Source organism: Leiobunum rupestre, chromosome 7 (assembly GCF_980474605.1).
Source record: "Leiobunum rupestre chromosome 7, qqLeiRupe1.1.hap1, whole genome shotgun sequence".
Lineage (NCBI taxonomy): Eukaryota > Metazoa > Arthropoda > Arachnida > Opiliones > Sclerosomatidae > Leiobunum > Leiobunum rupestre.
Genome location: NC_143390.1, coordinates 48,786,767 through 48,811,130, shown reverse-complemented (window position 1 = coordinate 48,811,130; position 24,364 = coordinate 48,786,767). Strand labels below are relative to the sequence as shown.

Below are 24,364 nucleotides of genomic sequence, written 5' to 3'. Positions count from 1 at the left end.
ACATTCACAACACGAACTCAACATTCACAACACGAACTCAACATTCACAACACGAACTCAACATTCACAACACGAACTCAACATTCACAACACGAACTCAACATTCACAACACGAACTCAACATTCACAACACGAACTCAACATTCACAACACGAACTCAACATTCACAACACGAACTCAACATTCACAACACGAACTCAACATTCACAACACGAACTCAACATTCACAACACGAACTCAACATTCACAACACGAACTCAACATTCACAACACGAACTCAACATTCACAACACGAACTCAACATTCACAACTTACACTTAAACATTCACAACTTACACTTAAACATTCACAACTTACACTTAAACATTCACAACTTACACTTAAACATTCACAACTTACACTTAAACATTCACAACTTACACTTAAACATTCACAACTTACACTTAAACATTCACAACTTACACTTAAACATTCACAACTTACACTTAAACATTCACAACTTACACTTAAACATTCACAACTTACACTTAAACATTCACAACTTACACTTAAACATTCACAACTTACACTTAAACATTCACAACTTACACTTAAACATTCACAACTTACACTTAAACATTCACAACTTACACTTAAACATTCACAACTTACACTTAAACATTCACAACTTACACTTAAACATTCACAACTTACACTTAAACATTCACAACTTACACTTAAACATTCACAACTTACACTTAAACATTCACAACTTACACTTAAACATTCACAACTTACACTTAAACATTCACAACTTACACTTAAACATTCACAACTTACACTTAAACATTCACAACTTACACTTAAACATTCACAACTTACACTTAAACATTCACAACTTACACTTAAACATTCACAACTTACACTTAAACATTCACAACTTACACTTAAACATTCACAACTTACACTTAAACATTCACAACTTACACTTAAACATTCACAACTTACACTTAAACATTCACAACTTACACTTAAACATTCACAACTTACACTTAAACATTCACAACTTACACTTAAACATTCACAACTTACACTTAAACATTCACAACTTACACTTAAACATTCACAACTTACACTTAAACATTCACAACTTACACTTAAACATTCACAACTTACACTTAAACATTCACAACTTACACTTAAACATTCACAACTTACACTTAAACATTCACAACTTACACTTAAACATTCACAACTTACACTTAAACATTCACAACTTACACTTAAACATTCACAACTTACACTTAAACATTCACAACTTACACTTAAACATTCACAACTTACACTTAAACATTCACAACTTACACTTAAACATTCACAACTTACACTTAAACATTCACAACTTACACTTAAACATTCACAACTTACACTTAAACATTCACAACTTACACTTAAACATTCACAACTTACACTTAAACATTCACAACTTACACTTAAACATTCACAACTTACACTTAAACATTCACAACTTACACTTAAACATTCACAACTTACACTTAAACATTCACAACTTACACTTAAACATTCACAACTTACACTTAAACATTCACAACTTACACTTAAACATTCACAACTTACACTTAAACATTACAATAACGAAATATCCAATCAAACTGAATTGAAACTGTCGCGACGGTGAGCGTTGACGAAATGAGTCCCGAATGTTCGATAGGCCATATCTTAGCAGCCGTTCGACGTAGCCGGATAACAATGACACTTTCTAAATATGAATCGACCCTTGTGAATCCAAAAATGCAGGTTTCAGGGGCGTAACTTCATTATTAAAAAAGTTGTCAAAAACGATATTTGGCGTTTCCGGCGGATATGGAAATGCTACATGTGAATCAAGAGATAGGTATGAAAGATATTAGTAAAATATTAAAAATAAAATTGGTTTCAACTTGCTATCTTTCATAGTTTTTGAGATAATCTCAAATAAGTGCCAAAATCCCAACGGCCGAAGACGTAGCTCTACCGTGGAAAGTTCTTCCCTCCCAAAACCCGTTCTCTCGCGCAGTGGCGTAGCCAGAAATTCCTCAAGGGGGGGGTTGAAGTATGTGAATGTTAAGAGGGGGTCGAGAAGGGGGTGGAAATTTAGTACAGTCAAAGGTAGGGGGTTGGACACGGAAACCCCCCTCCCCTTGTCTACGCCACTGCTCTCGCGTGTAGCACGGTAATGGCGACTCCCATGAAATACGCGCGTAAAATAATCTTATAAAGATCGTGACTAACGCCATCTAGCGAGTCAAATATTTATGAGACCAAATTGTGACTATGACTATGTCGCATTGCTCCTGTAAAGTAATCTTTCCCACTAAACTATAGTAGATCGACCTATTAAGCCTAAAAATGGCGGTATTCAAAATCATGCGCCAAATTCTCGGAATATCACTTTAATCGGAAGTTGGGTTAGATTCGTTCATATTTTAAAAAAAAAATGTCGTCACTGTGAAGAAAGGATGTAGTAAAAAAAATTCAAGTTAAAGTTCAAGTATATTATTCTTCTTAATAAATATACAATGTAATACTTACAAGGAGACATCTCGAAGTTGAAACTCGGGGGATTAGTAGACCTTCATGTATCATGAAAAATCCTAAAGGGAATTTATTCAATGGGCAACCGTTTTGCCATGGCAACGAAAAATGTTTTTGACAACACAAAATATTAAATTTTCAAATTGAAAATAACATGGGATTTTTACCTCAAATTGATCAAAAGTTGATCAATTTTGATGGTTTTTTTTGTCAATTTTTATCTATTTTTTTCAATTTTTGGCATTTTCGAATTTTCGAAATTTGTTCAAATTTTTCACAGGGGGGTCCTAGGAATCGGTCAGAATCCCATGATATATTCAATGGGAAAATTTCCATTTGTTGTTGTCAAAAACATTTTTCGTTGCCATGGCAAAACGGTTGCCCATTGAATAAATTCCCTTTAGGATTTTTTAAGTTACATGGTCTAACAATCCCCCGAGTTTGAACAAAATCGGTGGGTTACACTTCGGGATGTCTCCTTGTTAGTGGTATTATGTTACTTAGGATGTTACACATTTATTCACTTGGAATGTGTAAGCTAGGAGCAACAAACTGGGCTGTATCTGTTGCTCCTAGGTGTAAGGAAGTCTATGACGGATCTTATAATCCTAGAAATGGGTGGGCCTTACAACGGATATTTCCGAGGGGTCGCACATTCACCAAAAATGTGTACGGGATTTGGAAATCCAGGATTTCTCGTTGGTTTCAAGATTTCTTGTTGGATTTCGGATTTCTTTACTTATGTCCCGGATTTTGGGATTTCTCGACTTCTCGTTGGAATTCGAGATTTGTCGTCGGATTTAAAGATTTCACGTCGGATTTCAGGATTTCTTGACGGATTTCGATTTTTCCCGTCGGATTCCTGGATTTCACGTCGGTTTTCTGGATTTTGAGACTTGGTAAAATCTCCGGATTTGGAAGAAATCCCGGCTGGATTTCGGATTTCTTGGAGAGTGTACGGGATTTCTTTGAATGTCTGACCCCTCGTCCTCTACCTACTCTCCACTTCTCGTCCTCTCAGGGACCCCTCTGCCTTTGGTTACTTTTCTCTCTTTCTCACTTTCTTTATTCTTTAATTCATTGTATTGAGTTTTGGCATAATTTTTGACGAGAGTTAGCTTTTCTTCTGAGGCATATACACTCTATTTCGCGCCTTTATTTGACCCCTCTTACATGATTGACAATGACCAGTTAAAAATTTTAAAAACTTAGTACTACCTAGGAAAAACCCCTTTTAACTTAAACAGGACTGGTGTGGGCGTGAGCCTGTGTGGAATTTTGGAAGTGGTGGCGCTTGACCAACGTCATAAATACGCCCCTCCCATCTAAGCGAGTGAGACAAGAATACAGGAAGATGATTAAGTTTGCACCCTTCATCGATTAAATCAAATTAAATGGATTAAAACATGATAAAATATAGTTAAGCCGATTAAATCACGATAAAGCTGATTAAATCGCCATTAAAATATTAGATCGTGATTAAACAGATTAACTTGTGATTAAATCAAAATTAAAGATTAAATCAAGTTTAAAAGATTAATTCAAAATTAAAAGATTAATTCAAAATTAAAAGATTAATTCAAAATTAAAAGATTAATTCAAAATTAAAAGATTAATTCAAAATTAAAAGATTAATTCAAAATTAAAGATTACTTCAAAATTAAAGATTACTTCAAAATTAAAAGATTAATTCACGATTAAAAGATGAAATTAAGATTAAAAGATTAATTCAAGATTAAAAGATTAATTCAAGATTAAAAGATTAATTCAAGATTAAAAGATTAATTCAAGATTAAAAGATGAATTCAAAATTAAAAGATTAATTCAAGATTATAAGATTAAGAATTTAATCGCGATTAACACGATGTAATCAAATTTCCAAAGGAGGGGCGACTTTCCCCTCGAGGCTACCTAATGCAGTTCAATATTTATGGTTGAAATGAATATATTCATGCCAAGAATTGAATTAAATTTAGCTTTTACGACCAGGCTCTTCTTATTAATACTTCATAGTGAATTGCGGAATCAGCTATATTGAAGGGCCTAATCATTTCATTAAGACAAATCCCCTAACCAAAGTATATTGGTAAAGTAAACCAATTCAAACTGAATAGAAAAAAATATAAATTTTTATTACTGTAAACCATTTATAAAATAAAAGTATAAATCTTGTATTTATATAATATTCAAATTTATCCAGATTCCATTCTTTTGTTACATTGCCCAAGCATGAAAGTAAGTCTTCTGCCAATCAGGAAGATAATCCGCTATCGGCTCTGGAGAATCGAAATAATATTAGAATTTCGTTAGTTAACACAATGTTCATAACTTACTTATAAACATTCCAACAACTGGGACGCTTTTTGAAATAAATAACAATACAGTCAAAATCTTTTGTCTAGAGAAGAGGGAAAATATATAAATTGGTCATTCTATAGATATTTTCTTAAATTGTTGGTTGCACAAAACTCTTAACAAAATTAATCTTCATGAATGTAGGTTTAATTTTATTTTAAGGCTGTTAAGTATTTAAAAATATGTAACTTTCGTTCAATAATTAAGCCATTACATGCCTTATTTTTAGTAGTACTGTGAGAGTCGTGTTTTTTTGGGTTTCGAGTCTTACCCTGAGTCCTGGAAAACTGGACTTGCTCAGTATCAAGTCCTGGAAAATTGGATTTGAACGAGTCTCGAGTCTTTGAAAGTTGGACTCGCTGGAATCCTTAAATATGGTGTAGAGTCTAATTCTAGTCTAGAATTTCCAACTGAGTCTTATTTGGGTCCAAAATTTTTGTTCTTTTACTCATTTTCAGCTTGAAGTTACTCAAATTAATCTAAAAACCAGGAATAGAGCGCGAACACACCTTAACTTAAGAAAGTAAAACTAAAAGGTTGGCCACGTGATCTCCATCCATTTTATGTGCACTAAAATAGCTACTGTAGCGCAATTCCGGGAATTTAAATTTATAACACGAGGGGAATAACGCACTCATCAGGATTTTTTCTACTAGCTCAAGTTCACTTCGAGTAATTTTTAGGCTCTGGAAAAGGACTCGGGTACCCAATTGAGCCTTAGAAAAATGGGTTGCGAGTCCTTGTCGAGTACAGGCACAGGCCTAATTTTTAGTCTGAAACAGACCAGTTTCAGGTCGTTAAAGCAAACCAAGGACAAAGTCTTTAAAATTCCCAAAAAAATTGATTTCTAGCATTATTATTCAATATAATTAAACAGTCAATCAATTTTTATGAAATTTTCTGTGATTGTATATTTAACGAACTAAAAATTTGGAAAGTTCCTGCAACCAACATTTTATATAGGGACTGACTTTGTGAATTTGTCGTAAAGTGGCGATCTTAGCAAATACATGAGCAAAATCAGAGCTCTTCTGCTTAACTCCAGTTGTTCCGAATGATTCACTGCACTTCTGTCTCCTAAAAGTTGTAAACTAGAAGGAAGTTTAAAAACTGTGTATTTTTGAATGTAACATTAATAGCACCGAATGTACCTGGTTAAGTCACAACCAATAGCTGCGAACCATGATTTCCAAGACTGCTCTCCAAAGGCAGCGATAGAAAAAACTACCTTGCAAAATGATATTTTAAAAAGGTGTACAATTTATTAGAACATGGGATTATATTTACGTACGATGAAATAAAGGTCTCGAAATATGAAGTATTTCTCCCATCAATTTTTCGCCCTCTAATATCGTTGGTGGGAAATACACTTTGGTGTTCGTCAGGTTATTGTCAGGTTTACTATTATTATTCTGAACTGGTACTTTCCAATTTCGTCTTGATAATGGTGGCGCTGAAAAATATTATAAAAATACGAACACTACAAGTCATGCTGAAAAAATATGTAAAACAAGATAAAATTACCGGCGTCAATGCTTCGAAGCGATCTTCCAGTCCTTTTAAGCAATAATGTATCAGGTTGCTTAACCGAAGTAGTCTCTTCAACATTGTTGTTAGTATTATTTGGAAGTTTTTTTCGATTTAAAGGTGATATTGGTGGTGACTTCAAAATGCCTTGTTTGTGTTTCAATAAAAGCAAAAACCGAATTGCACTCCTGCAGAACAAAATATGATTATGACATAAACGCCACAATTTCAACAAAGTCATTTTAAAATTAAAACATTACTTAATTATTTGAATAACTGTTATCACTGTCCACCGTAAGATATCACCTCCCAGTTTAGCTGCGGCAAGCTCTGCAAATACTTCAGAGTATTCCACAACTGCCAAGCATGTTTTTAAACGTGTTACAGCGGTGCTCTTAAAAAAAGAAAAAATAAGTTTGCATGTTATGTTATCAATGGTGTAATAACATATATAGATTACAATGTGCACAGGAAGATTCACAGCGTGCCTCAAGATTAGATCATTTGTGAGTTTTAAAAGGCTTGACAATGCGTAAATCAACTCTGATATAACAGAAGAGTTATCGAAACGCCCTGAAATAAATTTCATACTTTCATATACCCAAGAAACCGTAACAAAGAGTGAAAACAAGGAAAAAAAACCCATTGACCAAGGTTTAGTATGTGCAAACTTAACATGATAAAGATAGAAATAAAGGTAATATTTACCTGCAGTTAAGTATGACATCCATCTTAATATGTATTCCAATTCACTTACTAAATTTGGATTACATTTAACAAATTCTCCATACTTTCCGCAAAGATTTTGACACACGGAAAGCGCCATTATGGTCTAGTGAAGCGCCAATACCATTAGTCTGCCTCCGAGCAGTAAACAGCCAATTTCGAGTTAGAGTTTTGATGAGACAAGTACAAAGTTGATAATCGGGCAGCTCCGGGCAGCTCCGGACAGCTTAAGGCAGAATTTGAAGATGTCTACGACGAGAGGGAAAATTTGTAAAAAAAAAAGAGGGTTAACACTAAAATTTAATTGAGATTATAGACCTAATCGACGGATAACGCAAAAACAAACCGATTGCAAAAGGAGTGAAATAAAAGGAAAATGTTAACAACTTATTGTCCGATGAAGAATTATAGGGAAACCCGAATGGTAACGGGAAGCTAGCGGGAAGTAAACATAAAATGTCGACAAATGATGAAGACGACCATGGATAATAGTTATAATTTGTATACGTAATAGGCGCTTCAATAAATCATCCTCCAAGGAAATCGCAAGAAGTAAATTTTCCGAGAGCCAGGACCTGCAAGACACTGTTTTTTTTTTTTTTTTTGAGAGGGGCACGCAAAGTGATGTCGGCTAAAAGCCTTAGACACCAACACTACAAATAAAGAGGACAAACAGTCAAGGCAACAAAAAACTCAAAACCGCTGCAGGGCACGCAAGAACCCCGACAACAGTCGAAAATACCCCGGCTGCGAACAGCCGGCCGGAAGAGCAGAAAAAGACAACAACGAGGGCAGAGTACCTGCAAGACACTGTTTATATAGTGTTTCTTGGAAATTTTTCACTTTTACGGCCGCAACAAGCGTACCCTTTTAACCATGTATTTTTTTTGACTTATTAAGGCTTGGCAAAAACACGACGTTCTGTTTACAGGTGAAAAGATTCCAATATTTCAACAAGCACTATATAAACAATGCTTTGCGGGTCCTGGCTCTCGGAAATATTACTTCTTAGCGATTTCCTTGGAGGATGATTTATTTAAGCGCCTATAATAATAAATTTATTTAGCTCACCTAATAACCTTTTCTTTCAACATAGAGCCACCTAGCGGCCTACACGATAACTTAGCTGCAGAATTTCTGTCTGCTAAGCAGACGCTTTGTGTTTTGCAACGGAAAAGCGTCTGCAACTACTTAACTTTATGAGTTGCCTAAAGGCTATATAATTGTACGAGGTACCACATATAAATAATTATATTTATTACTCCCCAAACTTATTGGTCTTGAATTTACTTTGTAGCGTGGTTAAAAGTTCCATGTATGACCTTGAACTTATCACTAAACTACTAAGATAAATTTATAATTTTCATTGTCAAAACTAATCTGTAGTTGGATCATAAAATCATTTTAGTCACTTGCTATGGGAAGTGAACTATGGTAAGAAACATTTTATTGCTCAAGGTTTACAATAAGACCAATTTTTGACCCCTTTGCGGAACTTATTCCCCCTTTGGCTAGAAATGTATGGCACTCACAAGTACGCCAAAAGCCGTAACCACCCCCCCCCCCTCCCAACCAGCACCATGGTCCTTACTTTGGCCTTCAATTATTAATGTATTTAAAATATGGCAATATTTATCTTTTCAATAGGAGCACCCAAGAAATTTAATACCAGAGTTATGCAAATCTTTTTACCATCTTGGCTGGCTAACCGGCACAGGTATTCAGATCATAATCAGTGTAACACTATCATCCTGATAAACAATTAATATTATTAGGAGGAGCACTATCTATTAAATTAGGGGATGAAATATATATTGCACCATCCAGTATTCAAAAAGAGAGAATTGATCCAGATGACTTATTTGTTCAAAAATTAAATGGAGAAGATATTTCTGGTCCCCCACCTGAAAAAAAGCTTAAGAAAAGCGACTGCACTCCTATTTTCATGAATGCTTATTCCATGAGAGGGGCTGGTGCGGTAATCCACACCCATTCAAAAGCAGCGGTTATGGCAACTTTACTTTATCCAGGAAATGAATTTGTAATAACTCACCAAGAAATGATAAAGGTTTAATTGCATCCTAATAATCTAAAAAGGCAATAAATAATATAGAAAACTTAAAAAAAAAACAGGGTATAAAAAATGCAAAAACTGGCGTAAACTACAGATATGATGATAAATTAGTAGTTCCAATTATTGATAATTTACCATTTGAAAGTGATTTAAAGGTAAAACTCAACCAAGCCTAAAATTTTTAATTGAAAATCATTACCTCTTAAATATTTCTAGGACCCATTAGCTGATGCAATGATAAAATATCCAGAAACATGCGCTGTTCTTGTGAGGAGACACGGGGTTTATGTATGGGGTGATACATGGGAAAAAACCAAAATTATGTAAGTATTAAAGAGGATTAGCCAAAAAAAAGCAGTGATCACATTGGTTTTTGATTTTCCATCTGGTATTTAAAACAGGACCGAATGCTACGATTATTTGTTTGATATTGCAGTACAAATGAAAAAATTTGGACTCGATCCAACCAAAACCCCCGACCCATAAAATGTTTCCTCATTTATTGTATTTTATAAGTGTCATTTTTTTTAATAAAAAATATTCATTGTTATGTTAAGACTTTCAATTCTTTCAAGTTTTGTTATAAATTAGGAAATCAGCATCTTCCAAAATAAATTTTCCTTTATTATTAGAATCAATGGTTTTGTTTAAGTTTTTGTTTTCACCGTTTGCACAGCCAATGTGTAGATATAAAATGCGACTTATTTAAGTATAATAAAACATTAACTACCTTATTACCAGTACCAGAAATTTCGTATTTCCTACTGTGAGGTAACTTAGTTTTTGAAATATTGTTTTTATATAAATTAACACGTTTTAACGTAAAAAAAAGTAAAAAGAAGTTTACAAAAAACATTCACACGCCCCGAAAATAATATATACAAATGTTGAGCTCAATAATTAACTGAACTAGAACCGTTTTCCCTTGGTCATGTCTTTTTAATTTTAGACGGAGTTGGGGGAATGTCTATGTCAATAGAGTCATTGCCAACTATCAACCGCAGTCTTTTCATTCCCGGTTTAATTGGAGATTCATTCTTCAAAAATTTTGAATCTTTATGATGATGACTATGGGTCCTTTTCTTCTCTTTATGGCGCTTTTTCTTCTTCGAACTATTATGGTGTTTGGAAAAATCCAATGGGGGGGAGGCATCGACTTTTAAACTCTCCTTTTGCGGGGAAAGAATTTCGTATATTTTACGTTCGGACACTTTAGTTTTCCTATGACCAGATTTTAGGTTATTCGAATCTTCTGACACGGGTCGCCTTAAAACGCGTATTGTTAGTTTCAAACACCCATGAGGTGGAGTCAATGGCATAGCTTCATTTTCAGTTATAATATTTTCTTCATTAGAAGTCTTTTGATCTATACTTGGTTCTTTTTCTAATGTGGGCAAGGAGAATTCTTTTTCTAATACTGGCGTGGAGGGTGTTTCGGGGGAGTTGCATTTCTCATCAATTTCCAATTTAGGAAATACATTTATCATAGCCAAGTTGGTTTTATTTACACACAAAGAAGTCTTTCCAACAATTTCATCTTCAGTTACGATATGTTCTTCTATATTGCCTGATTTAGGTTCATCTGATTTAATAGAACCATTACCTGTCACAGTTTTGTTAGAACTCCTTGTAAATCTTTTGGCTATGCCCATTTTGCATTTTGCTATATCATCCGATTGAGAACCTTCCCGCACAGACGTTCGTGATTTGCAAGTTCTAGCTTTCGAATCTCTCACAATGCTCTTTTTGTCCTCGGCAACATCACAGTTTAAATAATGGGTTAAAATAGGAACATTGGATTTTTCAGCTTTGGATCTAGCAGAGTTACTCTCCAGAGCCGGACGCTTGCTCTTTCTTAAGGCTCTAGTTTTATTATTTTCTAAAGTATTATCAGGGTTACAGGTAATCTCGGGGAGGGATTTAGTTTGGTTTTCTCCATCCGGAGCGTTAGTTTCCACATTTATATCTAAGAGTTCTTTCTTATCAGTACTCCTTTCAGGTACTTTTTCCAATTTATCATTGGAATCATTGCATAAACTGGGGGACTCATGTCCTGTGACCTTAGACGTGGCAATATCCGTTGAATTTTTAAGCCTATTGTGGGTTGCGGTAATGGGAATGTCATTACTGTGAAAAGTTGTCACTTTGCTGTTGCTACCATTGCATAGCCTCTCGTAGAGTATCGAACCACCATGGTTTGATTCTCTAGATGTATCATCGTTCATTTCTTCACTATCAATTATAACACTATCTAAACTATCTTCTATGATATTTGGTTGATTTATTTTACAAAGCCTAGGCTTATTGCTAGAACAATCAGTGTTTAACGTTTTGTGTAACGGCACCCCTTCTCTGATTTGGCGTCTTAAAGACCCTTTCTTCTCGATTGAGTTTTGATTTGAAGACCCAGCCAGTTTCTTTGAACTGCTTCTCAAACGTGTTGCTCTGTAATTGAAATTGCAATCTATCTTATATGCTGTGCGAATGGAACAAAAATCCTGTTAAAGATTTCTCACCGACAAACATCTTGATCTTTCAAGTTCTTTGGAAAAACAGCATAATTTACGCCATTAATACTATTCTTGTTATTTTTCAAAGGCAGAACACAATCTACTCCATTTGCTTCTTCTTTCTGGTTTGAGAGGTCATTTGTTCCTAGGAGTTTACTGCTTTTGCTTTTTTCTGTCTTCTTCTCGTTACAGTTCAAGCTATTTTTTAAAATGTCTTTTGATTCATCTAGGAAAAATTTTAATACAAAATTTCCTTTAATTGTGGAGCTTCAACTACTAACAGTAAGGCTTTTTTACCTTCAAGGTCTTTTTTCTCTTGTCGTCTACCTTTGTTTAATTTCTTCATTCTGTTCAGTCGATTGTCAGTCTCTCTCAGAGAATAGACAGTTTTCTTTCCTGAATTTAGATTTTCAGAATTTTTGTTCTTATCGGTGAATGCCCCTAGCCCTCGTCTTTGACACAAAACAAATTATCAAAATGGAATGTAATTAACTGTAAACAAACACTGAACTGCATACCTTTCACAAGTTTCACATTCACAGTAGCAATTCCCATCGCCAAAAAAATCTTCACCATAAAAACAAGTAATTTCTTCCCCTTCTTCAATATCTCTTAATACTTTTACACATGCAGTATCTCTGCCAGTTGAAACAAACTACAAAAACAAAATAAGTTACCATAAGAATAGCGTTGTAAAGGAAAACAGTTTAGAGAAAATGGAGGGGATTGGAAAAATTTACTGCACCACCATCAGATTACTAAAATCGTCAACACATTTTCAAAACGTTGCGAATAAATTAAAAATGTGGCATTCTTGGAAATAAACACTTCCAAATCTTGAGAAGTGAAATTTGAAACCAAAGAAATGCAATAAAGTTTGGCTTAAATATTAACCGCACTTTTTCATATGGGTATGAATTTACTGTACCAGCAAAACACTTTATGCTTAGTACCAAGATTTACACACCTAAGTCTGATTGCATTTTGTCATCATTTGGTGGTGGCAGTTATATGTAAATTGAACTTAAAACATTGTAGAAAACACCATAGACTAAGACAAACCTTGCAATTGCTGCGACAATCGTGATTAATAAATGCAGCGGGGCCAAGCCATAACTGTGCGCAGTTCTTTCTGCAAGAGTACATTACACTGAAATCATTTTTTCCACAATGAAGCAATTGAGCTTCTTCATCCTCTGACAATTCAGCTATACAGCCCACTAAGTAATCTATGTTATCGTTTTTGTACCTAAAGAAATATTAAACCGACTATAGATTCAATATACAAGAGTGTTGTGCAATTGAAAGTTTTCCATTTACAAGTAGGTTGGCAAAAAATGAAATTAATCTTATTTTAAAATTTATATTTAAGAAAATAATAAATTGAATTCATACGTGGCGTGCAGGGTTAATTCAACTAAAAATTAATTTTGGCTTTATTAACAATTCCATTTAAAAGTAATACGTAGTAGAGAGCTGCATGGAAATGGTTTTATGCCACAGTAGCCATGAGTATGGGTCGGTATGAGATTGGTATATCATTTTCAGTTAGGGAATGGATAGATGGAAAAGTAATTTTGATTTTGGGAATGGATTTTCCCTCTAATTGCAATACTTTGAATCGGTAAGGAAAATGGTTTAGAAAGGGTGGGAATGAGAAAATTTGTCAAGTGCATTGGGAATTAAATAGATATTGTTGTACAGGGAATGAGAGAAAGGTAAGATTCCTGCTTCATATGCAGCTCTATATTCAATCGATTTGAATCAGCCAACTTTGTTTAGAGTGATATGAGTCAACCAAAACCCACCATTTTCTAGTAGCACAGATCTTTGCACCCAGATTTCCCTCGAGGGAATACCTACGGCATGGCAGTAGTTCAAAACCTGCATTTTTGTCAAACATTCTAAGATAGCGGAAAACCTGGAATAATTTTGCACAATGATTTTCTAAGTATCAAGACAGTGGTAGTTTCAAATAACTGAGCAAGATTTACATGATCTCTCAAAGTTGACTGCTGTATTTTATGCTTTCCAGATGTTAAGGCGGGGTCTAATCCCAACAGAAAAAAATACACTTTTTCATAGTCTTGATGTTCTTTGAAATCGACTATTACAGTCTTAAGTTTTTCTTTCCTTATATTAGATGGTTTAAATCTGAAATTGTTTAAATTTTTTTGTCATTACAACAGCCATAATAACTACAATTCAATAATTCCTTTTAATTGAGTTTTTTATATGCATTATCTTATCAACATGTAAGAGATTTTGTATTCTTAATACATGAATGATAAACAACATTATTTATTGATTGGGAGACGCATAACGATGGGGTTCAAACCAAAATGTTTGAAATCTTTTTGTCACAGAGGAAATGCATTTAAATTCCTATTTTTCGAAGGAAAAGTGCGGCGGCATTTCGCACTCTGCTTTATTAAATAAATGTTTATTTAACTATCTTTGCACTGCTTCTTTTTAAAGTTTTATAATTAATGGGATTAATAAACAAGATTGTTTCGTTAATACCAACAAAAACAGTTTTTGCTACTAAATTAAATTAGGGTAGCTTGTACCAAAGTAACAAAACATGGATTAAAGGAGGGTTCAATGGTTAGATTACTAAAATTTTTTATACTACCATATTGAAATTAGATACATGATTAAGAAGGGATGCACAGATATATCAGCCTATTTTTCTAATATCGGTAGCAGCCGATACTGGTAATAGAAAAATATTTTCAGAAAAAACATAATGATAATATTTTATTTGATTGGCCGTGCCACGGACGCCAGACTTCAGAAGCTAGATCATACCTTTCTTTAGACAGGGGGTTAAGAGTGTAATCTTTGGGTTGAATTGTGATAGAAAATATGTATCACGTCAAATGAAAAGAAACATTCGGATATGCTCTTGCAAACGTTTTTCATGAAAATATAGAATAGAATGGTATAACAGTGTACTGAACCGTCTTTTACAATGATTTTATCATATACACTACTGGTATGATAGATAACTTTTGTTAATATCAGCCACAAATAGCCGTTATATTGGCTGTACCCATATTGGTGCATCCCTACAATTAAGTGAATAATATTTTTAAGTATTCTACAAAATAACTTTCCGCAAAAAGTCCCCTTAGCCTTAAAGCATTCTTGCACTTATGGGCATTTGCACCACCTCCCTCCTAAGGTTCCACATAAAACACTAATACATCAAAGCCGCCTTAAAAAGTATGACATTAAAAACCATTTAAATTTATAAAACTAATAACATACTAGAAAAGTTAAAGACATACAACAAACCTTATATTCATTTTGTGAGTTTTAAATCCAAAAAATGAATCGAGAATTAAACTAGTAGCAATATCATCATTTTCACACAACTCCTTGGGAGTCATTCCGGTGGATGGAGCGTATCTTGAGGCAGACCTTGACGATTCAACAAGCATTTTGCTTCAATCTATTCAATAAGATCTCTCTGCGCAGCTTAACATGAACACGATCATACTGATCTTTCAAATCAACAAAAGATGGGTTTCTTCATACTGTTAAGCTACTGCATTAAGAAAAATGAGAAGTTATCAAATATTCTTGGATACCTTAAAACACAAATTATACACATAGTATTTGGAATACACATTTGCACCTAAAATTTCAAACAGTTATTTAAAAATAATAATAGATAGGTAGCTCCCATATTTCCCCAACAAATTACTAGATTCTAAAAACTGTAAATAAAAATTCCATACTTTAAACATTGACCCACAGTCTAACTTGACTGCCATAAAAACAAACCATGCCCTAAATGAATCCAAATTTATATTACCAAAAACATAAAAATTCTTCCCAATTTTGTGTTGTAGAAATACCAATAATTATAAGATTCTTGGTATCTGCCTGGATAGGCTGGCTTGCAACTTAATTAAGCATTTAAACTTTGTAAATAGAAAATTTTGTAAAAGCACATGCCTTTGTTAACTTGACATTTAAACATATCAAAGAGGAGAAACCCAAAATGAATTTCTGCGTGGTTAGACAAAATGAAGACTATGAAGTACACCAAGATAGCTCCGCTTACATTACACAAAATTTAAATTTTAAAATTATCATGAAACTTATTATACAAAGTTTGATTTGCATAGTGACCAGTAAAATTATTTATTTTTCTAATCAAACAAAATTCATATAAATGTTTTATATTTTGATATAAAAATTAATAATGGGGAGGTTGGGGGAGGGCTTAGACGAAATCAAATCAAGAAAATGGAACCTTTAACCACAAATAGCATTTTTAAAGGCACGTTGTAATATTCAGCGCCAATCACTGTAAAAACTACACCACTTAAAAATATTATCTGTCTTAAAAAGAAACGTTAACCCCCAGGCCTATGGCCATGGCCTGTCGATTTTTAATGTTTAAAATACAGGAACACTAGTTTAACACTAAGCCTAGGCCTACGCTATGTATATTAATCTTGAAAATAAATTTCTAAATTAATTAACAAAAATAAATAAAATCCGATAAATGATTAAAATAATTGTACGTACCTTCCCATTGACCAATTTAGACAGTTCAAATTGTAGAAATTAACATCATTATTCCTCTTAGTAACCTTTAAAGCTAAATAAATATATGTACATATATATATTTTTCAAAATGACTTTTTAGGCCCAACTGGCTACGGTAACTTTAAAAAATATTGTAAATAGCAAACTTCAGAAAGTAGATGGCGCTCTAGTCCCCGAAATTGTCGACCAATAATAGTGGCTAGATTTAGGGCGGTAATTTTTAACTTATCGAAGCAAGGATCATTAAGATCGAAGGATAATGCAAAGAAAATATGGGACAGGAATAACAATTCGACCGATTTATTGGGTGATATTAGATCTATAAATCTCCTATAATGTTATGATTTAAGCCTCGTTTATTGAAACAGCTATTAACTGGAAGTATTCCGGGCAAAGCCCTAACTTAAGAATTTCGAGATATATTTGAAAGTCACGTTAAAGCTACAGTTGCTATTCCTCTTCTGTGGCTTCTATTGTTAATACAAGATATACGATTTCAAAAGTAAAAATAAAGGTGCGTTCACAATATGTCTTTTTTCGACCAATCGACGAACAACTTATGTTTTAGTAATTTTTACTCGGTGTAAATTGAAACATCGCCCAACATTTATCTGGCGAAGAAGCGTTTTTCAAGTGACTTTCAAGGGAGATGTGAGGGGTCGGAAGTCGATTCAAAAAACGTCCCAGAAACGTCTGCAGAGTGTAACTTTGTAAATGCGACGAACGGCGACCGAATGATGTGTTTTAAATGGACTTCAGCCACCCCAGTGACCCCACAGCTCTCCCTTGAAAGTTCCCAAATAATCTTACGACTTCAAAAAATGTGATCTCCCGCTCAAAACCAGAAAAAGGAACAAACCTAAATTATTAAAAGTAATTTTATTAGCGACCGAAACGACTCCACGAGTCTAGGTGGCGTAACGGCGCTAGCTTCTCCGTGGTAGGAATTATGATCTAGCGTCTGCTGTAGTCACTTTTGGTAAAACCAATAAAATGAAATACGCGCCAAGTTGTAAAAAACGTGCAAGGAAAAGGCAACTAGACATTATAAATACGGCTTCAGACATTTCGTAACTTCTAATTTCCAGTGGCGGATCTAGGGGTAGGCAAGGTAGGCTACCCGTAATTTTCTAGGGGTCCCCGCCGCCCAAAATCATTTCCATTACAATACGGTTAAGTGTTTTATGAAAATTTTGTAAAATGGAAATCAAAATTTTAGCTTATAAAAAAACATCAAATTCAATTTATCGGAACGTGTTTTAACGTAAAGTGTGGGGAAGGGGGCGGGGCAGAGTGTAACGCGACGGGCCGGGACTATTTCTCGCCTTTGGCTTTCGCTGCCACGTGCACAGAACAAAGAATATAAAGCTTTATATTCTTTGCACAGAACACGTGGAAGCTTAGGACCAAATATTTTTGGTCGGCTTGCACAAGAAAGAAAAATATTCGTGGATATCTTTCCCCGATATATAAGGGGAGATAAGGATCAAAAGGCGCATAGCGCCGCTACGCCGCATACAATAGTGCAACTGCCCCAAGCAGCCATGGAAATAATGGTGGTCAGATGGTCAAAGACCAGTTAATTAATGCTCAGACCAGTTTATTTATTCAAAATTTGGGGGGTCACTGGTCACCGTGTCCAGTTTATTAATTCGAAATAATAACAAAAAAACAGAAGGTGACCAGTTTAATAATTCCAAATAATAGGAGATGAATTTAAGGTTTATATCAATTTTGATTTCCCTATTCACTGGATTTCTATGTACAGCGACTCCGCTTATTATACCGCCGCGGCCGCACGTCGAGGCTTTATGTAGAGTCCCTTCGCTCGCATCCCTCGAACGAGTCGAACTGTCTAACCCCCCTCTGGCGTCAAACCCTCAATCTTCTAGTCCCGAGTATGGTAGGCCTAGCAGGATTCAAGTGTACCTGGAGAAGAATCCGGGGGGCCACGGGAGAGGCTGCTCAATAACCTCAAACCCTTGGACATAAAACTACAACGGAGCCATCTAGTGGGGAAAATGTGAACTATGACTACGTGTTTGGTTTAGGAACTGGATAAAAAAAATTATTTTTATGGCACTTAGAATCGCTACGACAGTTGTCAAAGCAACAATATTTCCCCATAATTAAATTTAAAACTTAACATTCATTGCAACTTTCTTTGAAATTATATAGTTTTCGGGCAAATTTCTTCGACGTGGCCTAAGCTAAAAACCGTTAAAGTTCGAAATACTGTCTAGCAGACGAATGTTTTGGTAACTCCTAGGTTACTCTGAAGCTTTGTAGGTGGCGCTAAAAACGTTATGTCCAAGTATTTGACACACCAGGCGACAGCTGTAGCCGAGCCGCGAGGCATTGGTCGGGGATAATACAAATTTCTATTCCAGGTACACTTGATTCCTCCTAGGGTAGGCTACCTAGCTACGCGGTAACGAACCGGGGACTCTGGAGTTACGGGGCCTAGAGAAAGATAGATAATACGGTAAATTACGAGGGTCTTCTAGGTAGTAGTCTTAAGTGATTTGGTACTATATTGTACTATTCTTGTGGTACTCATAAAATAAAGTTAACTATTGTGAATACGTGTAAAGTTAATGTTACCAACATAATTTAACTTCTAAACATGTAGTATAGGTTTTTTTAGGCTTATAAATGACATTAGGACATTTTATATAAGACCAGTTTAATAATTCATAGGCTAGGGGGTCACTGGTCATAGGGACCAGTTTAATAATTCATATACTAGGGGGTCACTGGTCATAAGGACCAGTTTAAAAAAAAAACCTTATTTCCAAGGCTGGCCCCAAGGTTTGTAGAAGCGCTTTTCGCAACTGCCCGGGCCCAACCTGTCCAACTTGGAGAGGGGCAGGGGCTAGCGGTTTGTGTCTTTATAATTTTGTGGTTTTACCCGGTTTTCAACACTTTTGCGATATTTCGTGACTCTCGACGAGTTCGTCGATACGGGCCATCTTTCGTTCCATTTCGTTTTGTGTTACAGAACGAGTTAGTAGTCTTATTTTTTGTCTCTCCAGTCGAGTTTAAAATTTTGGCAAGAGCGAATTTCTACATCCTCGAGGTTTAAAGAAGCCTTAATGCGCTTGTCTAAAATTTAAACACTTAGATAATATATCTCAAACCAAAAGCCTTTTTAAAGGCTAATTAGTTATTATTTTAAAAAGTCTTTTTGAAGACTATTAGTAGTTACTTTTTGAAACAGCCTAAGCTTTTTTCAAGGGTATTAGTAGTGACTAGCTACTTTTTAGAACAGCCTTTTTCAAGGCTATTTGTAGCGACCAGTACTGTTACATTTTGAAACAGCCTTTTTAAGTCTATTCGTACTTTTTTCAAACAGCCTTTTTAGGCTATTTTTACTTTTTCAAACAGCCTTTTTAGGCTATTTTTACTTTTTCAAACGGCCTTTTCAAGGCTATTAGAAGTTACTTTTAAAAAAAAGCCCATTTCAAGGCTATTAAAAGTTACCTTTTAAGACGGTCCTTTATAGGGTTTAAGCTCTGACTTCTCCTAGGGCCTCTACGGGCTTTTCAACTATTTGCTCTGGTTAATCTTTTTTTTTTTAAAGCCGCTCAGCCCACTCTTATAAAGTTCATTTGAATGGTTAGTTTTAGTGTGGAGATTAAATATGAAAAGATTTAATAACACTCACGCTCCAGGAGCCGAAAAGCGAAAGAAGAGAAAATTAGAAAAAAAAAACAAATTGATTCTCAAAAGGATACACTTCGAAAGTTTTTCAAAATTAAAACCCATGAAATTATTGAAGCCCAAGAAAAAGCTATAGAACCAAGTGGGCAAGGACAATTTGTTGAGGATCAATGTATTTCAAACGACTCCGAACAAAAACACGAAGAAATAATTAATAAAAGGGCAAATACTATTGTTGAGATTAACTTGGCGAATTCAATGCTTGACAGTCGATTAGCATTTACTGTTTTATTGAATAACGACAAACCAGCAAAAGATGAAAATATAGACAAAGCACAGATACCAACAATAAAACCTGTTAAAGATATTAGCTTTAGTAAAGACAATGACCCAGTTCAGCCTAAATTGAAAACATTTCCACAAACCGATTTTAATGGGCAAAAAAGAAGTTTCAATTTAAATTGGTATGATAAATTTCCAATGCTAGAATATTCGGTTGAAAACAACAAGGCGTATTGCTTTTGCTGTCGTCATTTTTCTACTACTAAGAATTCTTTGACTAACGGTTATTCAGAGTTTCAGACTGGAAAAATACAGACATGAGATTTAAAAAACACTTTAGCTCAGATAAATCACCCCACATGTTTACATACGAAAAGTTTAAAATGTATCGTCAGAGTAAAAATAACGGATCAGTCGCGACGAAAATCGATAATCAAAGAGAAAGCGATGTTACGCGGAATCGCGACGTTTTAGCTACGTTGGTTAAAATTGTTATTCTTTGCGCTCAGCAAGATATTGCTTTTCGGGGTCATAGGGAAATGAGTGATTCGGACAACAGAGGTAACTTTATCGAAATTTTAGAGATGGTAAAGAAGATGTGCCCTGATTTAAAAAATAAATTAGATAATGCCCAATAACGCGAAGTACACTAGTTGTATAATTCAGAATGAATTAATTTCTTTGAGTGGTAACATAATTAAAAAAATGATAAAATCAGAAATTGATTATTCTGGTGGATACTACTCTGTAATGGCGGACGAGTCGAGAGATAAAGGTGGATTAGAGCAATTGAGTGTATGCGTCAGATACACTGTTAATGGGGACGTTAAAGAAAGGTTCATTGGATTTTTAGACCTACACTCATTTGACGCCAAATCAATTTCTTCTGGTATAATTAAAATTGTGGAAGAAAGTGGGCTTCGCATTAACAACTGCGTTTCTCAAAGTTATGATGGTGCGAGTGTTATGTCAGGAAATATAAGTGGTGTAAACATACAAATTCAAACCGCTGTTGGTGGCCCTTGTCCCTACATACACTGTTACGCTCATGGTTTGAATTTAGTTTTAATAGATTGCTGTTCGAAGTTAGGGCCCGTTAGAGAACTTCTTGGACTTCTTCAAGCAATTTGCAACTTTCAGTGCAACTCAGTACTTAGATCCGAGTTTTTTTTAGAATCACAAAGTGCTCTCAATTACAAGGATGTACTGAAAATGCCCCAGAGTTGCCATACAAGGTGGTCGAGTAAACGAAAAGGGATTAACTACTTCAGAAATAATTTGGATGGCGTATTATTAGGTTTAGACAATATTATTGAAAATGGTAAATCGGAAGAGTCGGCGGAGTGTAGAGGGTACATTTCTCAGTTAGAAAACTTTCAAAACTTGGTACTGTTAATTGCTTTAGACGAGGTTTTAGGAACAACAAATGATCTTTCGGAATATTTACAAAACTCCAAATTGGCATATTAACGAGCTGTTGCTTTGCACTTAGTGAACTTACAAGTTAGAGAAATGAGAACTGATACTAAATTTACTGAAATATGGGACGAAGCTTCCAAGCTTGCCAAAACAGTAAATGTTTCAATACCAGATCCAAAGAGTGAATTTGGTCCAAGGAAAAGGGTAGTTAGTAAGAAATTGAAAGAGTTCATAGCTTACGATAGCTTAGGAAACAGGGAAAATGAAAACATGAACGTGAGCCAGAAATTAAAAAGTAAATATTTCGCGATTTTGGATAAATTTAGCGCAGAAATGAATAGAAGGTTGACCGATAACTCTTCTGTATTAAATTATTTATTGGCGTCTGATCCTTAGAGTGTTCAATTTCTAAACGAGGCTGATGTTATAAATTTTTTTAATATTTTTTAGAGATTTCAGTTCAATACTAGAGACATTAAAGATGGAATAAAAGTTGTTAAACGCCTTATGACAACCGAAAACGTTTGAATCAACTCAAGACTTCCACAAGAGTATTTTGGACATCAAGGATGGCTATCCAGAGATTGTGAAGTATTTTAATGTAATTCAGTGTATCCCGGTTTCCAGCGCGGCATGCGAGAGGAGTTATAGCACCCTTAACAGAATAAAAACAAACACACGAACGACAATGCGAGAAAATCGTCTTTCAAACTTATCTTTGTTATCTCTTAATAGAGATCTAACCAATATTTTGAAAGATAATCCCATGAAAGTTGTTGATGAGTTTTCTAAACAGAACAGAAGAACCGCTTTTCTTTTTGATTTTTTTTAAATAAATAACTTAATTTGTCTCACTTAGCACATTCAACCATTTTATAAATTTAACATTTAGTTTTTAGAATAATATGTGGTTGGGGGCCCACTTTTAATATTCTAGCCTACCTCGAAAAAAATACTGGATACGCCACTGCTAATTTCGACATTGTTTACAAAAAGCAACCACTTCAACCCTTCCGAATCCGAAGGTATCTCTGTTGCTGAAGGTTTAAGTGAATGTGATTCAAGTGAATTAGATCAAACGAATAATTTGGAAGCAGAAGTATTCGTTGAAAAATAAAATTGAGAGCTCCATTTCCAAAGACGGTAAAGGCTAAAAGTAGCAAGAAAAGATTACCGCTAACAAATTCTGCTAGTGAAACTGATCTGAAAGGTCAAAAAAACCTAAACATTTATTTTAAAAAATGTTCATACAATCATTCATTTCGCAGCGTTGGGGCAGTACGTACTTCTGTTTCCACTTGGCTACGTCACTGAATTTAAGAATTTTTGAAATTTGTCTAGGTTTAATTCAATGGCGAACCAAATGGGGCGTATACCGATAGTTTTCGGTAGCGAATTGGTTAGCTCATTATGGTAAACCCTCAAGGGCGTATCCAGGATATCATTTGGGGTGGGGTTTAAATTGTGCACCCCTTTTTGAACTAAAAGTCACTTACGAAAGTTAGTGAACAAATATCGAGTAGTGTGAGCTCACCTTAGGCTCTGTTCAGTAACGCTCAAAAGAGTCACCGTTGAGTTCATTTTACATATGACTGCCCCAGAGCGCTCAAGATCGCCCGGATCAAGTTTTAAGTTCCATTTGCATGCTCGGATCTGTTCCGATTAATTTTCGCTCATTCCACTTACCGCTATCGAGCGCTCTGAGATCACGCGAAACCGATTTAGACAGATCAACAGATCGAGGTAGATTTCGGAGTAAGTTTTTTTGCATGATATACTTCTTCGACCCCAATATACAGCGCCTGAATTTTCGAAAAATGTGTCACTTCTTTGTCGATCGGAGTGTGATCAATAACGTCATAATTGTATAATATTGTTACATAAGTGTGACACTTCTTATTCTTCACGTGCAAAAGTTTTACTGAGAGCTATTTACAAGACAGACTGCATTACGGGCTTCGTCAATCGTCACAGTTTTGCGTCCGCTTGCTCCCGCGTCACACGTAGCCTTTGACAGCGCCCCGGCCCTCGCTAGGGGGAGATTTTCCTCTCGTCATGACGTCCCTCCGTAACTAGCTCTCAGTAAAATATTCCCCAAAGTGACAAACTTATGGAACAATATTATAAACTTATGATTACGTCAAATGGAAAAAGCCTAACTGTTTCCGGCGTCGAAGTCACGTAAGTCAACGGTTGCTCATCGAAGAATTGCCAAACATTGATTTAGTAACCTTAATGATAATGAACTTATTAATAATTCTATTGATTTACATTTGAAAATAAAGTAATTACGGAAAAAATAATGAAGAAAATTTTAAATGATATAATTTTATTTATATTATTTGTATTCGTGGAAATTAAACATACGAGGAAGGCACTATTTAAAAAATTTGGCAATCGCCGAAGAAAAGCGTTCAGCAATATTGTACATAAATTGAGGTACGGTTTCAACGACAATATTTTTTCAAAAACCGATTTCTTCTCCGTTGATTCTTACAGTACGCAGCCTTAATTTAAGGGCTTTACGCTGTCCTGTACGGAAAGTGTTCGCGAGTGTTCTGTGTTAGGCCTAAGTCGCTCTAAGGAGAGTTTTAGCTTCTTTTGGCGTGACGGAGCTAGAGGTTCTCTAAGCAGACATCGCCTGCTTATTTCATAGGTAGTAATGCGT

At 34.9% G+C, this 24,364-nt stretch overlaps 4 protein-coding genes across 5 annotated transcripts; 2 read left to right on the top strand and 2 right to left on the bottom strand.

Annotated features, from left to right (window-relative positions):
• Positions 1 to 4,681: 4,681 nt before the first annotated feature.
• Positions 4,682 to 7,646, bottom strand: Pex16 (peroxisomal biogenesis factor 16). 2 transcript variants are annotated; one of them, XM_090154734.1, is made up of 10 exons: positions 7,501 to 7,646; positions 7,165 to 7,431; positions 6,917 to 7,029; positions 6,717 to 6,850; positions 6,454 to 6,644; positions 6,221 to 6,382; positions 6,081 to 6,153; positions 5,901 to 6,020; positions 4,908 to 4,972; positions 4,682 to 4,850 (listed from the first exon to the last, which is right to left on the bottom strand). In XM_090154734.1, the coding sequence occupies exons 2-10, from the start codon at positions 7,280 to 7,282 to the stop codon at positions 4,789 to 4,791; spliced, it is 1,038 nt and encodes a 345-aa protein (XP_090010860.1). In that variant the 5' UTR covers positions 7,283 to 7,431; positions 7,501 to 7,646; the 3' UTR covers positions 4,682 to 4,788. The 2 variants fall into 2 exon arrangements, with proteins under 2 accessions (XP_090010860.1, XP_090010861.1); XM_090154735.1 differs by having other exon boundaries at positions 7,529 to 7,646.
• An 833-nt stretch (positions 7,647 to 8,479) lies between these two features.
• Positions 8,480 to 9,806, top strand: LOC149936624 (methylthioribulose-1-phosphate dehydratase). Its single transcript, XM_090154736.1, has 6 exons — positions 8,480 to 8,616; positions 8,830 to 8,899; positions 8,958 to 9,250; positions 9,316 to 9,411; positions 9,473 to 9,579; positions 9,658 to 9,806. Exons 1-6 carry the CDS (start codon positions 8,614 to 8,616, stop codon positions 9,740 to 9,742), a joined length of 654 nt encoding a protein of 217 aa, XP_090010862.1. The 5' UTR covers positions 8,480 to 8,613; the 3' UTR covers positions 9,743 to 9,806.
• Positions 9,807 to 9,857: 51 nt separating this feature from the next.
• On the bottom strand, positions 9,858 to 16,394 carry Hmt4-20 (Histone methyltransferase 4-20). The gene is made up of 9 exons (XM_090154733.1): positions 16,312 to 16,394; positions 15,067 to 15,319; positions 13,761 to 13,920; positions 13,575 to 13,687; positions 12,829 to 13,015; positions 12,285 to 12,421; positions 12,064 to 12,218; positions 11,773 to 11,992; positions 9,858 to 11,701 (listed from the first exon to the last, which is right to left on the bottom strand). The coding sequence occupies exons 2-9, from the start codon at positions 15,210 to 15,212 to the stop codon at positions 10,186 to 10,188; spliced, it is 2,634 nt and encodes an 877-aa protein (XP_090010859.1). The 5' UTR covers positions 15,213 to 15,319; positions 16,312 to 16,394; the 3' UTR covers positions 9,858 to 10,185.
• A 4,266-nt stretch (positions 16,395 to 20,660) lies between these two features.
• Positions 20,661 to 21,747, top strand: LOC149936622 (zinc finger MYM-type protein 1-like). Its single transcript, XM_090153705.1, has 2 exons — positions 20,661 to 20,838; positions 20,996 to 21,747. The coding sequence occupies exons 1-2, from the start codon at positions 20,661 to 20,663 to the stop codon at positions 21,745 to 21,747; spliced, it is 930 nt and encodes a 309-aa protein (XP_090009831.1).
• Positions 21,748 to 24,364: the final 2,617 nt, after the last annotated feature.

What these genes read in the sequence shown, in the direction of transcription:
- Pex16 (XM_090154734.1), bottom strand. Translation starts at nt 7,282, where the DNA reads ATGGCGCTTTCCGTGTGTCAAAATCTTTGCGGAAAGTATGGAGAATTT. An exon ending in ATTGGTTGTGACTTAACCAG is followed by an intron (nt 6,021 to 6,080) that starts GTACATTCGGTG and finishes ACTTCCTTCTAG; the next exon opens with TTTACAACTTTTAGGAGACA. An exon ending in CTTTACGACAAATTCACAAA is followed by an intron (nt 4,973 to 5,900) that starts GTCAGTCCCTAT and finishes CCTCTTCTCTAG; the next exon opens with ACAAAAGATTTTGACTGTAT.
- LOC149936622 (XM_090153705.1), top strand. Translation starts at nt 20,661, where the DNA reads ATGTATCGTCAGAGTAAAAATAACGGATCAGTCGCGACGAAAATCGAT. An exon ending in GAGTGATTCGGACAACAGAG is followed by an intron (nt 20,839 to 20,995) that starts GTAACTTTATCG and finishes TGATAAAATCAG; the next exon opens with AAATTGATTATTCTGGTGGA.
- Hmt4-20 (XM_090154733.1), bottom strand. Translation starts at nt 15,212, where the DNA reads ATGCTTGTTGAATCGTCAAGGTCTGCCTCAAGATACGCTCCATCCACC. An exon ending in ACTCACAAAATGAATATAAG is followed by an intron (nt 13,921 to 15,066) that starts GTTTGTTGTATG and finishes AAACAATTTCAG; the next exon opens with ATTTAAACCATCTAATATAA. An exon ending in ATCTGTGCTACTAGAAAATG is followed by an intron (nt 13,016 to 13,574) that starts GTGGGTTTTGGT and finishes ATATTTCTTTAG; the next exon opens with GTACAAAAACGATAACATAG.
- LOC149936624 (XM_090154736.1), top strand. An exon ending in CTCACCAAGAAATGATAAAG is followed by an intron (nt 9,251 to 9,315) that starts GTTTAATTGCAT and finishes AAAAAAAAACAG; the next exon opens with GGTATAAAAAATGCAAAAAC. An exon ending in TGGGAAAAAACCAAAATTAT is followed by an intron (nt 9,580 to 9,657) that starts GTAAGTATTAAA and finishes TATTTAAAACAG; the next exon opens with GACCGAATGCTACGATTATT.